The sequence below is a fragment of the Durio zibethinus genome, chromosome 23, assembly GCF_047325235.1.
Source record: "Durio zibethinus cultivar Kanyao isolate XHJ-2024 chromosome 23, ASM4732523v1, whole genome shotgun sequence".
NCBI lineage: Eukaryota > Viridiplantae > Streptophyta > Magnoliopsida > Malvales > Malvaceae > Durio > Durio zibethinus.
The window spans coordinates 3126435-3145619 of record NC_143184.1 but is presented as its reverse complement, the minus strand read 5'-3'; the positions used below and the strand labels follow the sequence as shown (position 1 = coordinate 3145619).

The following is a 19185-nucleotide window of genomic DNA, read 5'->3' as shown; positions in this document are numbered from 1 at the left end:
AGGGCATCTAAATGGTACTCCAGTTGTTCAGCTCATAATCTGGCAAACAAGAAAGAACCCACCCTTCTTGTTCAAGCTCTGTTTCATTTTTAATAGCATGGACTGTCAATCAGGCGAATGCCTCTTTCATACTTTTTTTTTTTTACGTTTGGGTACATGAATCCTCCAAGCTTGAAAGTCTTGTATAAGTGTGGGATGATAATTAATCTTGTTGTTTTACCCACTGGTCTTCTTCTGATCTTTCATTCTGCTATTTCATAGTTTAGGCCTAGCCTTTCACTGTTGTCCACTACTGTTGAAGGCTCTCTTATTTTCTGTAAGTTTTTACCTAACCCTACTCTTGGATACCAACCCTTATTGATGACTTAGCTCATCACTATCTTTGAAAAGGGTTGATTTTTAAATCTTTCACCCATAAAATTAACCAGCTCAAAAAATCGATAAGAACATTCCACTATTTTCTCAGTAGCTTCCACATATAGAGCATTCAATGGTTGGGTCACTAGCATGTTCTCTTCTCCAAACACTGCCACTAACTTACCTTCTATAAAACTTAATTTTTTGGTGCAGAGTAGAAGGAACAACCCCTGTCATGTGAATCCATGACCTTTCTAGCAGACAACTGTAAGATAGATAGATATCTATTACTTAAACCTTTACATTAAAAGTGTATGACCTAATTTGTAAAGGCATTTCGATATTTCCTAATACTTTTCTTCTAGTCCCATCAAAAGCTTGGACGATCATTTGACTATTTTTCATATGAGAGTAATCAATGGGTAGCCTTACCAAAATTGACACAAGCATGATCTTGATAGTGGAGAGCCATTATCAATAAGGACTTTGGCTATGATATAACTCATGCACTTAATCGTGATATGCAGAGCCTTGGCACCTCTCCCTCCCTCCAGGGGAATCTCACCATCACTGAATGAAATATAATTTGGCATGACTAGATTTTCAGTCAAGTGATTCACATATTCAACAGATACATTATGTGCCACATGTGCTTAGTTCGACACTTTCAATAAGGCATTTCAATGTAGTTTTGAGTTTAACAGTAATGATAATAATGAGATTCATGCTGTCATTTTATTCAACTGTTTAATAACTGAATATTCATTATGTTTTACTAGTTTTAAAAATTTATAAGCCTCTTTTTTTTATACCGATTTCGGATGATCCTCTTCAGGTTTCACTTCAGGATTGTTTCACTCTTCTCCTACCTTGGCTTTTTCTCTTTTAGCCTTCTTCAATATTTTTAGAATGTAGCATCTTCCACTTCAGGTAATGCCTCCTATACTAGTTATATTGACAGTGTCAGTCTTAGAGATATTCTTCTCTTACCTCTGAACTACTATATCATAATCATATTTTTAGGGTATAACTTTATCATCTTTATATGGGAATGGAGTCAAAACTTTAAAGTTACTAGCCTGGGAATGAGTTTATCTATGATGGACTTTGACTTCTTACCCAGTGAATTGTCACTGGCATTGGAAAAAACTTTGCAGGCTTGTCAATCATGGATACTTCCACACTCTTTGACTCTTCTTTCTCTTCACAGACTTTCATCTGGTATGAATCCAAGAGCTTTTGTATCTCTTGGAAAAACTACTCACAAGCTTCAACAGAGTGACCAATTGTCCTACTATGATATTTACAACTAGTGCCTGTTATATATGCTCCATGATAATTGTGCGGACTCACTGGTTGTATCATGTCAACTCTATCACTTTTCTCTTCAAATGATGCTCTTGTTCCATACTTAGAGCATTCATATTATGATTAGGCAAAAGATTATCGCTAACATTTGGTGCAGTTACCCCTCCTGTATCGAATCTAATCATTCCATCTTTAATCAGCCATTATACTTTATGTTTCAAGATAGTGCAATTTTTAGTAAAATGACTAGCAATCTCATAATGATAGTCACAATAGGTTGTAAGATTATACCATTTAAGGTAAGGCCGCTTGAGTGGCTCTAGTTTGCTAGGAGCAATCAAATGACTATTGTAAAGCTCATGATATAACTTTGTATAGGTCATGGGGATTGGATCAAATACGAGCTTTTCATGAGTAGTTCGTTGCTCTCATGATCCACCCATTGGGCTAGCTAGACAAGTCTGAGATCTTGAGGTAGGTTGAATGTTAGAACTGTATGTAATATTTTAAAGCCTAAAAAAGGGTTGATAGGTTTAGAGATAAGATGACTGTAAGAATGGTTGATATGGGTAAAAAGAAGTGTTATTTACAGTAGGATAATATGAAAGATATCCTTATGGTGGGTAGGGTTGATAATCCTTAAATTGTTACCTATCAAAGCTTACAGCTTGAGCTTCAGTCTCTTTTTTCTTTGGGGCTTTTTTGGTGGATGTCTCCCCTCCTTCTATCTTACCATTCTTGATGGCATTTTCAATAATTTCTCTTGAAATTATCATGTCGATGAAATTCTTGATTGTATTTCTTATCATTTTTTCATAATATAGAGGTTGCAGAGTGCTGACGAATAGCACTGTAATTTTTTTTAGTTAGAGGTGGTTGTGCTTGAGAAGCTACATCCCTCAACCTCTTGGCATATTTCTTAAAGGACTCATTTACCTTTTTCTTCATGTTTTGTAAAGACAAATGATCAGGAGCTAAATTCATGATATACGATATTGACTGATGAAATCATGGGTCATGTCACTCCAAGAACGGATGCGAGTTCTGTCCAGCTGGACATACCACCTAGCAATGGAGCTCATAAGGCTATCTTGAAAAACATGCATTAATAGTTTTTTATTATGGGTATGGGCTATCATCTTTTGACAGTACATAATGATATGAGTTTTTGGGTACTTTGTACTATCATATTTTTTAAATTTTGATACTTTAAACTTGGATAAAATAATCACATCTAAGACTAAACGCAGCTCAACAGCATCAACAGAACCATAAAACCCAATTTCTTCTATAGCTCATAACCTTTGTTCAAATATACTAATTTTTGAATCTTCCTAAGATTCTACCACCTTTGTATTTTTTTCTTATTCTTTTTCAAGTAATTAAGATCAGAAACTTAAATTGGTTTTACTGCCTTTTTAGTAAAAACATGATTTACATAACTATGGTAATGCCCAGGGTTTGAAGCTGATATGTGAACTACTGTAGTGGTATATCTTGTGTGGATTAAGCTTGTTGTAGATAAAAACTTGAGGGATATAAAGGGTCAGCTACTTCTTATGATGGAGGGCCTTGTTGGCTTGTGTTTTTTTCTATCTCTTTTATCTTATTTAACTTGTTAAGAGTATCCAAAATCCTGCCTAACTCATTCTCAATCTTTTCCTGTGCTTTTTTTAATTTTTTAAATCGGTGAGAGTTTTCTTGCTCTATTTATCTAGTTTTAACTCTTGTGTTATATCGATAGGTGGAATTTTTGTTGGATGGAGCTATCTTTGAACCTTGAATACCATATTTTAGGATTAGCAAGTTTATATGACTATATCATTGTTATTTTAAATATGATGAATGAGAATGCAATGAATAAAAATGCATGTATGCGAAGAATATTTACTTTGAGATAGTGTTCAACCAAAATATTTCATTTATTTAAAAAAACTTTCGTTTACATAGAATTTATCATCCTAGAGTTATAACCATAAAATCACTTGATTTGCTCATACTGATTTCTTGTTTCCTCGATGAAATTTAACAAGCATTGCCCATGTTTTTTTACTGGGGCCACCACTTATTTTAATACCTCTACCTCTTCTATCATCTCTCTTACCTTGCATACCTTTTTATAAATTTGGGTCATTAAGTGCTCAATGTACTTTTATCTTCTTAAGTTCTCTCTTTTATTACATCAAACTTGGTATGATAACTCTCTATGCTCTTTAACTAATGCAACAATGTAGTCTTCTTATTCATTCAACTTTTATCTTAACCTGCTTAAGTAGCTGTTCAACATGTTATTCTCTATCTGTATTTGGGCATTTTTTCTTCTAGTTCAGCATATTCTTGCTTTAATCGCGTATTTTCTCCAATAAGCTCAATAATTGTTATCTCTTTGGCATGGTGTAATTTCGATAAGTCTTGGACAACTGTGTCACATTCTCTAACAATCTTACAAACTTTGACTTCATGCTTTTTAGCTCTATCTTTCTATTTATCCTTATTCTCTTGAAGCTTCTGAATCTCTTGCTTTAACCTTTCTTTTTCGGCATCGAATTCTTTCCTTGCAAGTTCTAATTCTGATGGTGTTTCTTCGGGCATTTTCCCTGTTGGCGGTTAAAAGCTTTTATAAGTGAATATCATTTTTTGTCTTCGTCTAACTTTCCAAACTAAGTACCCCTGAGTGACTTTGTTAGTGAACGGTCTAGCTCTCAATGCTTTAATCACCTTATTCATCCTTTGAAATAGTTTTGACTCACTATAAAAAAAATCTGATTGACGAAGCTTATGTGTCATGAGAATGAACTGTTCTACCCTAAACTATCTCCTCACTAGAAGTAGAGTATAACTTGTTGCTCCTCATAAACCTAGAAGTGGGACCATAGTGTTATCTCTACACTGATATAGCGTAGGTTCACGATTCATCCACGGAACCAACCACCTTACTTCGGCACTTATCAGTTTGTGTAAAAAAGCTACCCATTCTTTTTTAAACTTTTCTTCTGACCATCCACTTTCGTAGAATTTCTTAATCAAAGCTTGATTATGGACATAAAGTTTCGAGAAAGCACATTTTCTCCATTCGAAGTGGTTTTTCATCTATAAGTACAATAACTGTATGTAGCCTATAAAACGTCTTCTATTATGGTGACAGTAACTTAAAGATCTGACAGTCTCTGCTAATATTACCATTGAAGGATTACAGCCATTGATTACACTTTCAAAAAAGTCGCTATTTCAATATAACTCAGAACCTTCAGAAATATCACCATTTCGTATATAGCTAAGGTAAATATGTCTAACCCCTGTTTTTCATCGGTTTGTTGTACTAAAAAATCATGAAAGAACTTTCAAAGTAGGTAAACTTGTTCTTGTTTCTTCTTTATATGAAATCTATAATCTCCTTGTCTATCCCTATGAGATGGGCTAAATTTTTACGAAATCTTAACTTGTATTTTTTTACATATATCTTGTCAGGAACCTTGATATGCAGGCCTAACAAAGTCGAATATTCTTTGATGGTCGGTGTCATGTCAACCTTATTAAAGATGAAACATTTGTATACAGGATCTCAAAATTACACTGCAGCTTTAATTAGTTGATTGTCAACTTTTACTATAAGAAGGTGTGCTATGTGCCCATGCCTCTGGCAAAACTCCTCTTGTCTTGATGGACTAATTTCTTTCATATATAAACTAAATCCTCTAGATTATTTTGTTTGAGAAGGATAGATGTCTCTTGAGACGAGGTAGAAGCATATCCGATTGGTAAATAGTCACCCATTTTTAGTTGAATCTTTTTCTGACTAGATCTTTACTTCATTGGGTGACTCACAAGGGGTTAATACAGATGAAGAGTAAACTAATCATTCTGTGGAGTCCATGAAAAACTTATTGTTGAAGATCGTTTTTTCAGGTAAATGTTCTTTATGTAACTTTACGATACGAGTATGAATTATGCAAACATGAATAAGAGAAGAGGTTAGTATATCAAATAAACAAAAATAAACAAATAAATACCTAAATAAATTAAAATGTCACACATAATAAAATTGAATCCTATGTTTTTAGTCAATTCTAAAGGGAAGGTAATGACTCTATCTATAGGTTAGGCATTTCTAAGGTTCACTATATGTGGTTTGAGGTTAAAGTCTAAAGGTTCCCAAATTACTTTTTACATCATCGTCTATTATAGACTAGTAAGGTATATCAATCTCACTCATTACAGGCTACAAGTGAAAAAGGTTCAATTTGAGTGAGAGTATTTTGCTAGCCACTGCAAAGGTATTAAAATCTCACGAAAACAATAGGAACTTTACTCCCTCATAGAAGGACAGAGCTCGGGTTTAGAGCTCATGTTATGCACATGCATATGAATGACATAATTAACTAAGTAAATAAATATAAATGAATAAAAAAACTATACAAATGGTTCAATTTTATTAGGCTTTTGGATAACACAAATTTATTTGTTGGCCTGACTCTTGGTTGTTCCCCAGTGGAGTCGTCAAACTGTCATAACGTCTAGATCCAATTACTTATCGCTAGACATTGACTAAGGAGTCGTCACAAATCTTTTTTGTTTAGGTCCGATTGGGCACCTTATGAATTTATCTCTTTAGGGAGTTCCTAAGTTTGACAAAAGATCCCTAAAAGAATAGGTTCGGGTCTACAAACTAGAACATGGTTCGAAAGTACAGTTACGTGTGAGAAAGGTTATAGCACCTCACAACACCCATCAAAAAATAATACCAGCTCAATTTCGTGTTATCTGATAAGCCTTAAAATTTTATCAGTAATTAATTATTGAAAACTATTCTTAATTAACTCCAATACTTTTGACAAAAAATTAAAAAAAAATCTCTTCACCTAAAGAGTATACAAGAAAACTACTGTTTCACTTGCAGAAACTCCATCGTTGGATTATTTGACAAAAAAAATTACAAAAAAGAAAGAAAAAAATAAAATAAAATAATAAAAAATAATGATTCACCTTTTGATATAAATCATTTTCTTTTCATTAAAAAAACTTATTGCTTTTGCACAAGAAAAATTGATACTTTCAACTTTTTCTTAAAACAATTGAAAATTTTTATTTTAAACATTTTATTTTTAGAGAAAATTGATACTTTCAACTTTTTCCTAAAAATATTATTTTTAAACTTCTTATTTTCAGAAAAATTAATAGTTTCAACTTTCTCCTCCCAAAATATTTTTGAAAATTTTTATTTTAGAAACTTTATTTTTTTAAAAAATTGATACTTTCAATTTTTTTCTCAAAAATATTTTAAAACATTTTTATTTTCAGGGAAATTGATACTTTCAACTTTTTCTTAAAAATATTTTTAAAAAATTATTTTCAAGAAAAATTGATACTTTCAATTTTTACTCAAAAATATATTTTTTAGAATTTTTATTTTAGGAAAATTATTAAAAAAATGAAATAAAATAAAAATAAAAATTAAGAAATACCAAATAATTTTAATTTAGAAATAATTAAAATAATAATAATAATAATAATAATAACCTTGAGACGGCTCGGCTCAGCGATTGGAATCGACTTGGCTCCAAAAGAAAAATGGCTCGAAAATGTAACTCAGCTCTAGGGGTAGGCTAGCACTCGGGTCAAACACGGGTAAAAAACGACCTAACACTCGGGTCAAGTTGAATTTTGGCAAAAGTGCAGATCCTGTTTAAGCTTTGATGCAAAACGACATCGTTTAGCTTGCGTATAAAAGGAAAAATTTTCTTATTTCCTCAGATGTTTCCCCTAACTCTCTCTCTCCCTTCGCTTCTCCTTCTCTCTCTAGGCAATTTTCGGTTATCATTTCTGGTTGAATATCGTCGGGAAAGTCATCGATTTCTGGGTATATCATCGAAAACTGGGTTTTCTCATCGGACGGTCACTGAAAAACTTGAATTTTCGTCAAAAAATTCACCAGATTCTATAAATTTCCAAAAATTTTCTAGAAAAATACAGCAAAAATTTTGAAAAAAAGTTTTAAATTTCCTAAAATTGCTAAACACTATTTTCTTACTTCTGTTTTCTCCTTCTTCTTTTTCTGTGTTCCTTCTTGCATGTTTCAACATCTATTTATAGAGATTGATTAGAAGAGTTTTTTTATCAATCTCAATTCCATATGGGATTGAGATTCAAACTTTGAATCCAATCCTAACTCTACTAGCCCCCAAATTCACGTTCAAATTCATTTGCATAACTTTTTTTTATTATTTTTAATTAATCTAGTATTATCTCTTAATTAATCAAGAAAAGATAAAATCAATCAAAATAATAATAATAATAATAATAATAAAAATAATAAAAATAAACGAAAAAAATAAAAAATAAAAAAATGAGTCCATCTTGCCCATTTACATTGGGCCTAATTGATTCAAGTTCGGATCAAATTAAGTGTTTACATATACTATTTAAATTAAAAATTAAAAATAATTTTGTAAAATTTTAATATTTGACTAAAATACTTTCATTTTTTTTCTCCTTCAATCTGTTCAATTTGAATTGATTTGTTTTTGTGGACAAATATGAAAAATAGTGTCTTCAACTCTCTGATCTAATGGTTAAAAAACTTTTAAAAGGATATAAAGGTTTTAGTTTCGAATGTCATTAAATTTGATTGAATAAATTTTAAAAAATTATTAGAATTATTTATTTTTTAAACATTTATTTTTTTGGTAAAAAATTATTTATAAATTTTTAACATGTCTTAACATATGTTATTATTTTTTAATTTTAAAAATATAATTTGATATTTTTTATAAATTATTTTAATGATAAATTTTCAAACAAAAACATTTAAGTAAACAAAAAAAATAAATAAAGAAAAGACAAAAGCAAAAGAAAAAATATTTTGCATAAATTTGATATTTTTATTATGAGTACTTTAAACATTAGATTCATTATAATTAACTAATTATAGCGCATTTAAAGAAAAAAATAGCAAAAAATTATGTCTCTAATAGACCCTTAAATCTTAGTCCGTCCAAAAGTAATTGGGCCATAAAAGATGATTTTGGGTTGAATTGTTTTTAGTATTTTTTATTTTATTTTTAGCCCAAAAGGCCGAAACCCATCTCTTAAAAGGAAGCCAATCTCTATGTCGGAACTGGAATCAGTGTACTTGCATCGGCCAACTAACCGGAGAGACAACGAAGCCGAAAAACATGGGCGGAAAAAGAAAGAAGATCGAAAACGAAGAGATGGAGGGAGATAACGGTAGCAAAAACAGTAAAAAAAAGATGAAGGAGAAGAGCGTGATACTTCCTTCCTTCATAAAGAACAAGGAGAAGAGATCAGCAGTGCACGCCAAACTTAAGCACCAAAAGAAGCTCGAGAAACGCAAGAAGCTTAAAACTCGCGACGCCACTAAAAAACGCGCTCTCGAACTCGGAGAAGAGGTCTTCCCCTATTTCCTTTCTTTTTTTTTTTTTTTTTTTCAATTTTTAACGGATCAAACGGTTGCTGAAAATTAAAGAAAAAATTTTGCAGCCTCCACCGAAGCAAATCCCTCGCACTATTGAAAACACAAGAGAGGCCGACGAGACTGTTTGCATGCCTGATGATGAAGAGGTAAATTTATTGGCTTATTTTCTTGGAAAATTCGTTTTCTTTCTATATATTTTTGAAATCTGAATAGAAAATTATAGTTTTTTTTTATTATTATTTCAGTTGTTTGCTGGTAATGACGCAGACGAATTTCGTTCGATTCTAAAGCGTGATTGCACTCGACAGATATTAATCACGACTTACCGTTTCCATTCTACTGTATGCTCTTTTTTATCTTACTCATTTCTCATTAATGATTAAACTATGCATAAAAATGCATGCACCATTTCCATTTCTCTTTTTTTTTACCTACATTTAGATGAGTTTTGTCTTACTATATATTCTGATATCTTTTTGTTTATTGGATAACTATGTTTTCTTCAGAGGGACCTGCTTTTATCTCCGAATTGCTTTCGATGATCGCCAATGCCCATTACTGTAAGAGAGGAACATATGACTTGAAAAAGGTGCTTCTTATGATATTTTTCTTGAATTGTTCTGTTATTAGACAATATAAAACAATTAGGGTTAGTAAGTAGCATTTAGAAGTATCTTTTTGAAGATAATGTATTCATATTACTTCAGATTGTGGAATATGCGAGTAAAAAAGAGTTCGTGTCAATTATAGTAGTTCACACCAACCGAAGAGAACCGGGTTTGTGATATGAATTTCTACGCAATTCTTTATTTTGACTCTGCTCTTGGACTTTATTTTTTTTGTGGCTCTAGTGTGCATTCTTTATGAGAATTAAAGCTTACTAGTAGGTTCGGCTATCATGTAGATGCTCCTCTAGTCATTGGATTGCCTGATGGGCCTACGGCCCATTTCAAGCTTTTGAGTCTAGTTTTAAGAAGGGATATTAAGGTAAAAAAATTGATTCTTTCTACTTTTTGTGTGGTTTTCTGTTTTACTGATTTGGATTGGGCCTAAATTTCATGTCTAAATGTTGGATTTCTACAAAGGAGTTCTTAATATAATCATTTTAATTGCCTATATTTTTGTTCTTGTAGAATCACGGAAATCCTACCAGTCATAAGCCTGAGCTAGTGTTAAAGAACTTCATGAATCGCCTGGGCATCGTATTGGGAGGTTGTGTACTGTTCTCTATCTTTTAGTCTATTGCTGAATTTTTAGATTCTGCCACAAATTGCACATCCCCCTCACTTTTCTAAATGTTTATACTGGAAGTCTGGAACTACAAGCTTGTTCTTCTGTAAAAATGTGTGTGTTAGCCTTCCAATCTTATGATCTCCTCTGTAGGCTTTTCTGTCCGAGAGTCTCTTTTTGTTGTTGGTCTGTACTGTCTGGGCTAATTCAATCACATTTTCCCCAAGATCTTAGTTTTCAAGGTTGACGAGTTGTAACCTTTCACAATCAACCAGATTTTATATTCTTCCGACATCATAGGTGTGCCTCAGTGGCCTCTGAATCTACTGCAAGTTAAGTAATTGATGATTGTATGAATTTCTTTTTTTTTACATGTGTATTCATGCAATCCGGTATATATTTGAAACCAAGGAGAGTGAACAGAGTGACTCAAAAGGTAAAAAGGGAAAGGATGCTAAGGGTGACAGCATCACTAAAGAAAAAGTAGTTGCTCATCTTCAGGTTTGTTTCCCTTCCTCTTTCTGTTATTACAATTGTATTTAGAGGTTCTGAAAATCATTTTGCTAGTTCTGGATTTTGGAAACCCTTTTACCTTTTTCTGAGGAGTATTGTCAATCATTTGAGTTAACTTCTTCTCTAGAAGTGTCTTTGCTGCCCTTAGTCATATGGTTTTGTCCTGTTGATAGTCTGGCATTTGCACTCATAAACTGTTTATACCAGCAAAATATGTTATGGTTAACAGTTTTGTCAAAACATGCAGGTGTGGTCCTCGGTTTTCATTAAAGTTAATAAGTCTACTGCATGGGACATTTGATACCAAAGGGGGTGAGTATGAGTGGGTTCACAAGGTAACTACTTGTCACCAAATTTTCTATTTTATATTAAATTTTTGGTGTTTTTCCTCCTACTAAACTATCTCTATCAGTCTCATTACTCACATCTATTCTTCCCCATTTTTGAATGTCAGCCTGAAATGGACAGCAGCCGTAGGAGGTTTTTCTTGTAACTTTGATTGATGCTTTCATTTGCTTTCTCAAATGCAACAATTTTCTATCAAAGAGGGAGAGTATCAACAAGGAGAAAATGAAGTCGATATTTTTATATTCTCCCTTCTGCTGACATCCTTACTGTTGTTTTGAGCTTTGTTAAATTTATATGATCAGTTTTGGCCGATTGCATGACAGATGTGGGAAAAAAATTAGATTGTTGTCCCATAGAAAATTAATAATCATGATAATCTGTTTCCATGTTCTCAATACCTGGAGACCCTTTTATGTTTGTTCTCATTGTCCGAGTCTTCTGCCAAAATAGCTGGATAAACATAAGCATGGAAGTCCATGATAGATACAGAACAGCTTTTCCTCCAATTCCCTCATTTTCCTTTTTAATTAAAAGGATCAATGTTTTGTATAGTCTTTTAAATATAATGAAATGTTTAATGTAATATTTAAATCATGAATTTATTAATTAATATAATATTTAAAAAATTGTTTGTTTGATATGTATAATTTTTTAAAGTTAATTGCATTAAAAATGAGTAATTCATTAGTTTTAGCTATCATATTCGAGATTTTTAAAATTTGTGTAATATATTAAATATTTTAATTTTATTATAATTTAAGGGTTATTTATGATGTTATTAAATTTTAAAAAATAGAAAAAAAAAAGGGTTAAGTCACCTTTGAATCATTTACAATAGAGGATGCGGGGCAAAACAATCAACTAATTCGTTCTACAGTAACGCAGTGATGCGTATTCAACGGTACTTTTGGCTTCCCTAGACAACCTTTATGGAATCTTCCAGCGAACCTTCAACCGTCAAACTTGCGGCAGCTACTTTTATAGTTAATAGAACAACAATTAATTTACTCGACAGTTAATGGAAAGCCCATATTCATCTGGTTACCGTCCTCGTATCCTCCTCTACAAGGCAATCACTTCAAAATCATCAGTGCTAGTGCTTAATTCGTTTGCAAACTTCTAATATCCATGAATGCAAATCAATACTAGTTTGCCTCCAAAAGCAGCAGCTTGAAGCAGTGATTGTCCCGGCGTAGAGTTTGCTACGAGATAAATGCAATCTTTGGTGATCAAGATCCAGGCAATGTGGACTTGATAGATAAGAATTTCCCAAATAATCCTTAAACACACAGCTCCGGTAACTGAAAAATGTAGTGACTAACAATCCCCTAAAGACAGACTCAAGATATTCACTCACCAGAAAATGTTGACGATGCTAGAGCACCAATACCTGCATAGTAAGGAAGGAAAATAGAGTCCAGGTATACGCTTGCATGCAAAATCCCTGAAATGGTTGAAGCTTCCAAGAATGCGTACCTAGTGTTGCCAGGTATGAAGCAGTTATAAGGAGAGGAACTAGAACATCCATAGCCGGCGGATAATTCCCAGGATAAATGCCGTCGCAAAAGTAATGAAAAGGGCAGTTGATTGGATACAGAGTTTCTTCTACTTTCCATCTAGTGTATTTGAAGAATGCCATGCAGATATCTTCCAGGTTCCATTCTGGTTGAAATGCTGCAACTTTTGGATGCAGAATTTGGCTCTCCATTCTGTTGTTTGTATTCCATTTTTCTCATGCAAATAGGCCTTTATTTTTTATGTAAAACCAAAAGGCAGTCGCTGTCTTAATTTCACCTTCTGTCTGTTGAGATGCTTTAAGGTTGGTGAAATGGATGATGAAGTTCTATCTATTGTTTATACCCTTTTTTCCTGGTGAATCATTCTTGTAACATAGAAGAAAGAAGCAGTGATATTTGAATCGTTTGGAAATAATATCAGTTTTGAAAAGGTTGCATGTGTATATATATGTTAATACAGGGTCGGGAGTAATTTGGATAGTTTTGGTGCGGTAAGGTATATTCAACGCAAGGGATGAGAGAGTTTGAAGGAACTTGGTTCTGAATAAATGCTGTTCGGTGAGTGACATATTGCTACTGATTTGATGACCAATTAAAAATCCGCTGCTCAAAACTTTAAACATATATTGATTCTTGAGTTTAAGGTTTTTATAAGGTGTTGTTTCACTGCCATGTGGTACTCTTAGGTTTGGTTTTTGGGGTTTTGATTTACTTTATGTTTTTGAGTTATGAGGATTTATTTTTAGGCCATCTTTTCTAGAAGTTTGGGATATCAAAAAAATGTTTAATTTATAATTTTTTATTAGGTCTAATAGAAGATGGGCTACTGTATGTTTGGGCCGAAAAGGTTTGGTTCAAACTTGAGTGCTTGTTCCAAATCACGACCAAGCCCAATTCAATAGGGTTTTAATTGACCAGTTGTATACCAAGAGAACACTAACAAATCCCATCTGAATTGCATCAATCATTTCTCCATTAACTTCCTATAAATAAAAAATCTCGACCATATGAGTTAACACGTTGTTCACCCTCCATCCAACTCTGTCCACAGGCCAAGGCCGAGGCGAAGGCTTACGTCTAACTTTAATAAAGCCACCCTTTTCAAAGCCTTCATTTTCTGCTTACCTCAATAACAACAACAATCGAAGTGGCAACTGCCAAGAAGTCTGAAATGGTATGTGGAAATTTGGAATCTTTGTCTTGTTTGAGACTCTGGGTTTTGTTTCTCTTTCAATTTACTGTCTTGTGATGCCGTTTTTCTTTTTTTCTTTTAAATTTTTGTTTTGTTATGGAAGGTGATGTTGACTGGATTTTATAATGACCCTGATATTGCTAATGTGGATTCAAGTGAAAATGAGTCTGTTACTTTTGAAGGGACGATTTTGAGGACTAAAAGTGGTTTTGTTTCTTCAACAATGGGGGAGTGCTGCGTTTCTTGTACTACCTTCAACATCCTGGCTCCTATCTACAGACGATTGGACCAGTAGGTGATTTCTTCTTTCTCTTCCTTTTTATATTGCTACTCTTTCTCTCTTGCTTTGTTGACGTCTTTAACTTTGTAAATTTTACGAATTTCATTGTTTTTTTGGGTGATGATTGAACAGAACCAGAGCGTACGAGAAAGTGATTGTAAGGCATTTGGTTAGCTAGAAATGAGAGGATTGTAGATTGGTTGCTTTATGAAAGGCCTTCCATTATCTGTCTCCAGGTGCGTTTCATGTGTCCTTTTCTTCTATTGCATTCTCTCTCTCATCAGTTTTACTTTCGAATTTTTAAAGAAATGACTCTTTCCTTCCATTAAGAGCCTTAATATCACCTCCGATGACATTAGCCTTTTTTTTAATGTGTATTTGTTTTGTTCAATTATTAGGAATTTTGGGTTGGAAATGAAGAATTGGTGCATATGTAAGAAGAAATGTTTGGTACTGCAGGCTATGATACCTTCAAGCTTGCAAGAACCAACAATCGAGGAGATGGTACACACTCTTTAACTGATTTGTTCTCAAACCGGAGACAAATTTTAAGATTTTGTTTATAAATGGGTTAGACCGTAGAGAGGGATGTTCTTATATGCTCTCCTGAGTACAAGTAAATTAACCTTAAATCAAGTCAAAATCATTAAAGAATTTGAGAGCTTGATGCAAAAGTTTGTAATATTAGATGTACTTTGATGCAGTGGGGTGCTCTTCAGTTTGGCGGTTCATGCCTAACTCGTCCTCTTTCATTATGCTAGTCTACCATTTGGCTTGGCTCCTAGAGAATAGGGTAAACAGAAGAATGATCATTTTCTCACTTTTTGGGGGTTGAACTGGTTCCTTTATAATTCACACATTTTCCCCAGTTACAGGGTAAGAGGATGGTCATATCTTTTAGGCTGTTTACAGTCCTTTTAATATGTGTAGACCATCCTGCAAGATTTAAATTTAATTAGTTTACTTCCACAGGTTTGCTGACTGCTATACACAAGGAGTACTTCAGGTTTTAAATCATAGAGAGTTGCTTTTCAATGACTTTGGAGACCGTGTTGCTCAAATGTTACATGTTCAATCAGTTATACCTTTCTCAATAAATCAGAATGAGAGTGTTGAACAAGAAATTATTATTGTGAACACCCACCTTTTATTTCTTCATGATTCCAGTTTATCCATTGTAAAACTGCACCAGGTAGATATTATCTTCTTTTGAAATATGTCCATGTCTGACTCTGGTTTCTGCTTCAGTTCTTTTCTAAGTGAACAGACTATACTTATCTCTAGCTTTGATATTCTTCTGTTAGGTTTACCAAATACTAAAATATCTGGAAACATATCAGAGAGAAAACAACTAAGTCAGATGCCTGTTATACTTTGGGAGTAAGCATTTTCTTTGGTTTTATTGTTTGATGATCTCCTCAACAAAGGGCATTCTAATTTATTTTGTTTTCTTTGGCCTCATTTTATTTTGTTTTTTTAATGTTTTTGATTTTGCAGTGACTGGAATGGAATCTACAATTTCCTGAGGTCCCAGATACTGCTCATGAGTATACAGACCGTGATGCAGGTGCTCACGAGGTAAATATATTCAATTTCAGATATTAGCATCTCTTTGTCAATATACCACTATATTGTTGGAGTCTGCAATGCTTACCGATTAAATATGTTGGCTTTACTCCTAATACATCCTACAGTGGGTTAGCCATCAAAATCATGGGGGAAGCATCTGTGGTGTTGATTTCATATGTCTTTGTAATCCTAATAAGTCAGGAAAACCACTGAAGATAAGTGGGGCTGAAGCAGCACTTGGTATAATAAAGGTTAGTTCAGCATTTTTCATACTGAACTGTTAGTTATCATTCCAAATTGTCTTTCTAGCTCACATTATAGCTTATTTAGTTCTTATGTCAGTATTCAAATTTTTACTTCCTCTCTCTTTAGAGCATGCCATTAGACATTTACATCAAGGCAAGCCATATCTGATGCTTGGCTCAATTTCTTATAACCTTATGCATTATAACTACTTGTCAAATCTGCTATCCATGCATCTCTTGTTGATGACATTGTCCAGTGACTGGTTCTTAAATCTTAATTTTGTAGTGATCTCTCTTATTCTTACCTTACACTTGTGTATCTTATGATAAGGAGCAAGATGGGGAAAATATGTTTAACCTTTTCTTTTGCAAATGAAGATCACCAATTATCATACTTCCACATCTAAAATTTACTTTCCATTTTCTTGGTTACAGCATCAACTTCAAAAAGGCTTTGTCGGCTGAAACGATGCCTGTGCCTTTCTAAGTGCTGAAAACAATGGCAACTATATAACTTATTCTGCTTTTTGTGTTGCACTTGAATAGGTAGTTTTCATTCATTTCCTTGATGTAATTAGTATAATGGTAGCGGTAAAATTCTCACCTTTTCTGAACCATATACAGGTGAATTAACTGGTCTTTCTCATTGATTAAGTTTCCAGGAGACAAAAGATCTCTGGGTCTAAGCAGACACTGATGAAAATGGTGTTCTAGACTATGAAGAATTTAAGGTGTATTGCATCCCTAATTTATGCCTTTGTTGTAAAGTTCTGTCATTTTACTAGTAGTAGGATGCCTTTGTGCTATGGCCCATATGTAACTTTAGTGCACCATTTTTAAAAATTTAGGTGATCTAACGGAAATATGAGGAAACACATGTGACATGTATGATAATATGAGAGGACACACGTATTATAAGTTGTGGCAACGTATCTGATGTAACCTTAGTCTCAAAAATAGCTTTATGTCAACATAGTATTTAAGCAACTTTTCTCCTGAAAACCAAATAGATGAAGGAAATTTAGAATTTCATTCTGTATGCATAGAGCATTGAACAGTTATCATCAGTCACTGGTCATGGTGGAAAACTTCATATCCTTAACCCCTTGTTTGTAGAAACGTTCAGTAATTGGTTGACATTGCCCCCGAGAATTTGGGACTCTAACTGGTCACAACAAATGGATGAAGACTGCAGCTTAGAGGGCTCAAATGGAGGCATTGTGGAAGAAGCTATCATTTTTGCAGTAAAGAAAGCAGTTCTCTTTCCCCAAGTGGAGAGTGGGATATGGCCTGAAACCTACTCTCTTTCTGATCATGCCCGACTCACTGCAGTGTTCTCACCAGTGCGATTACGGTGTTCACAGCAAAGCTTGTAGAAAATTTGTTGATAGTACAAAAGAGAACACAACACTTGTTACACATTTAGATAGAAAAAAATCTTTGAAGTTTAGGAAATACAATATTGTATAGTCCACGGAAAGTTGCTTACACACATCTGTTTAACCATTTATGGCGAACAAGCACCCAGAGAGGAAAATGGAAAAGCCAAATTTGCTTAGGCAAGCAGATTTTTCAAACTATCTGGCTTTGTCTGTATTTACAAGTTTCCAGCGTTTAAGCAGAACAGCCTATTCAAGAAAAAATCATAGCTCGGGCGTGTCTGGATTGGAGCTAGCAGATGTATGTGACAAGGCAACTGGCGCTTTGACACACATTGCAGCAGCCAAAAGCCGAAGGGCATAATGGAAAAGAGAGTCAAAACGGTGGGGTCTCATCAATGCGACCTGAAATTTCTAGAATATACAGAAATGAAACTTTTGACCTCAGACCAATAGTCTCATTCTGTCTTCACAGCCCGTATAATCACCATGTTTTTTATTTTTATTCAAACAAGTTATTTAATAAAAAAACAAATCTGTGCGTATATATTTTAAAAAATTTTAATTTTATATTCGTCTATGACCTTTGATCTTTATTAGATCTAATGGTGGTAAGACTGTTTTCACTAGTTTAATACGAATGAATTGATGAACATATAGATAAAGTCTGGGAATCTTTAAGTCTATCTTTGGATTGAGTTAGTAAAAGAACTGAAAGAAAAGGAAAAAAAAAAGAAGGTTTTTAAAGGAAAGAGAATGATAATTCATTCTTTTGATTGGACAATTAAAATGAAAGAAAAGGAAAAAAAAAAAAGGTTTTTAAAGGAAAGAGAATGATAATTCATTCTTTCGTTTGGACAAATAAAATGAGTAAAGGAAAGGAAAGAAAAAGATTGATAATTGATCATAATCTTTGTTTGGTTAATTTGTATAAAGAAAATGAAAGAAGATATTATATTATATTGTTCTAATTGTATCTTTTTAAAATAAATTTTTTTATAAATAATCTTAATATTAACTATTTTAAAAATTTTGAAAATTAATAAAAATAATTTCAATTAAAGAAAATATTAATAATAATTAATTCATAAAAAAGTATATTTAGAATTATTTTTATACTATAATTTTTTTCAAAATTAATCTATAAATGAAAAAAAATAAAAATTTAAATATTTATTATTAAGATAAAATTAATCATAAGTTTGTTTAAGTATTAACGTTTTCCAATCATTGTATATGTCCTGTCGTATTCTTTTGTTTTTATAATTCAAAATTTGTATGAAAAAAAAAATTAAGACCCAGGCATAAATTAAAAAAAGTATAAAGTTGAAGTTATTAATAAAAGAAATAATTGAGAAATAAGTTGTAAAAAATTTAAAAACAGTATCAATTGTTAATATCAATGGTTAAATTAAAATATTATAATAATATTTTTTAAAAATAATAAAATATTATAAAAATATAAAAATCATTTTATAGTTGAAAAATTTTAATAATTTCCTTTTCTTCCTATTTACCTTAATTTAGAATAATTAAAAATTAGAGCTTATGAGGATAATGGAGAAATGCTCAATTTTCTTTTCTATCATTTATTAAAATATAAATGATAAATAAACAAAGAAATATTTTTTTAATCAAAGAAAGAAACGTTATTTACTCAATTGCAAGATCTTTGTCTCCGTCTATTCTCAAACCCATCTTTGTTAGGCAGTGTGTGGACCTATTCCCTTCCCGGTTTATACGCACGGATTCCCATATCAGAAAACCCTTCAAACTCATTTTGACTTCCTCACTTCGGCAACAAGGTTCGTTTTC

At 32.7% G+C, this 19185-nt stretch overlaps 1 protein-coding gene and 2 pseudogenes across 2 annotated transcripts; 2 read left to right on the top strand and 1 right to left on the bottom strand.

The window, feature by feature from the left end:
• The first annotated feature begins 8756 nt into the window (after nt 1-8756).
• On the top strand, nt 8757-11512 carry LOC111313996 (uncharacterized). Its single transcript, XM_022914937.2, has 9 exons — nt 8757-9071; nt 9163-9243; nt 9343-9438; nt 9606-9686; nt 9805-9874; nt 10002-10084; nt 10231-10828; nt 11088-11175; nt 11295-11512. The coding sequence occupies exons 1-7, from the start codon at nt 8838-8840 to the stop codon at nt 10333-10335; spliced, it is 750 nt and encodes a 249-aa protein (XP_022770672.2). The 5' UTR covers nt 8757-8837; the 3' UTR covers nt 10336-10828; nt 11088-11175; nt 11295-11512.
• Nucleotides 11513-12095: 583 nt separating this feature from the next.
• On the bottom strand, nt 12096-13877 carry LOC111313041 (uncharacterized; annotated as a pseudogene).
• Nucleotides 13713-17953, top strand: LOC111313995 (putative calcium-binding protein At1g02270; annotated as a pseudogene). Its single transcript, XR_016332592.1, has 11 exons — nt 13713-13879; nt 14001-14192; nt 14310-14413; nt 14576-14681; nt 15150-15369; nt 15482-15557; nt 15675-15755; nt 15872-15997; nt 16427-16539; nt 16617-16724; nt 17142-17953. The product of XR_016332592.1 is annotated as a putative calcium-binding protein At1g02270 (transcript).
• Nucleotides 17954-19185: the final 1232 nt, after the last annotated feature.

Coding starts and splice junctions, on each gene's coding strand:
- LOC111313996 (XM_022914937.2), top strand. CDS start 8,838: ATGGGCGGAAAAAGAAAGAAGATCGAAAACGAAGAGATGGAGGGAGAT. Junction 9,439..9,605: donor CTTACCGTTTCCATTCTACT/GTATGCTCTTTT, acceptor TTTTCTTCAGAG/GGACCTGCTTTTATCTCCGA. Junction 9,875..10,001: donor CACCAACCGAAGAGAACCGG/GTTTGTGATATG, acceptor GCTATCATGTAG/ATGCTCCTCTAGTCATTGGA.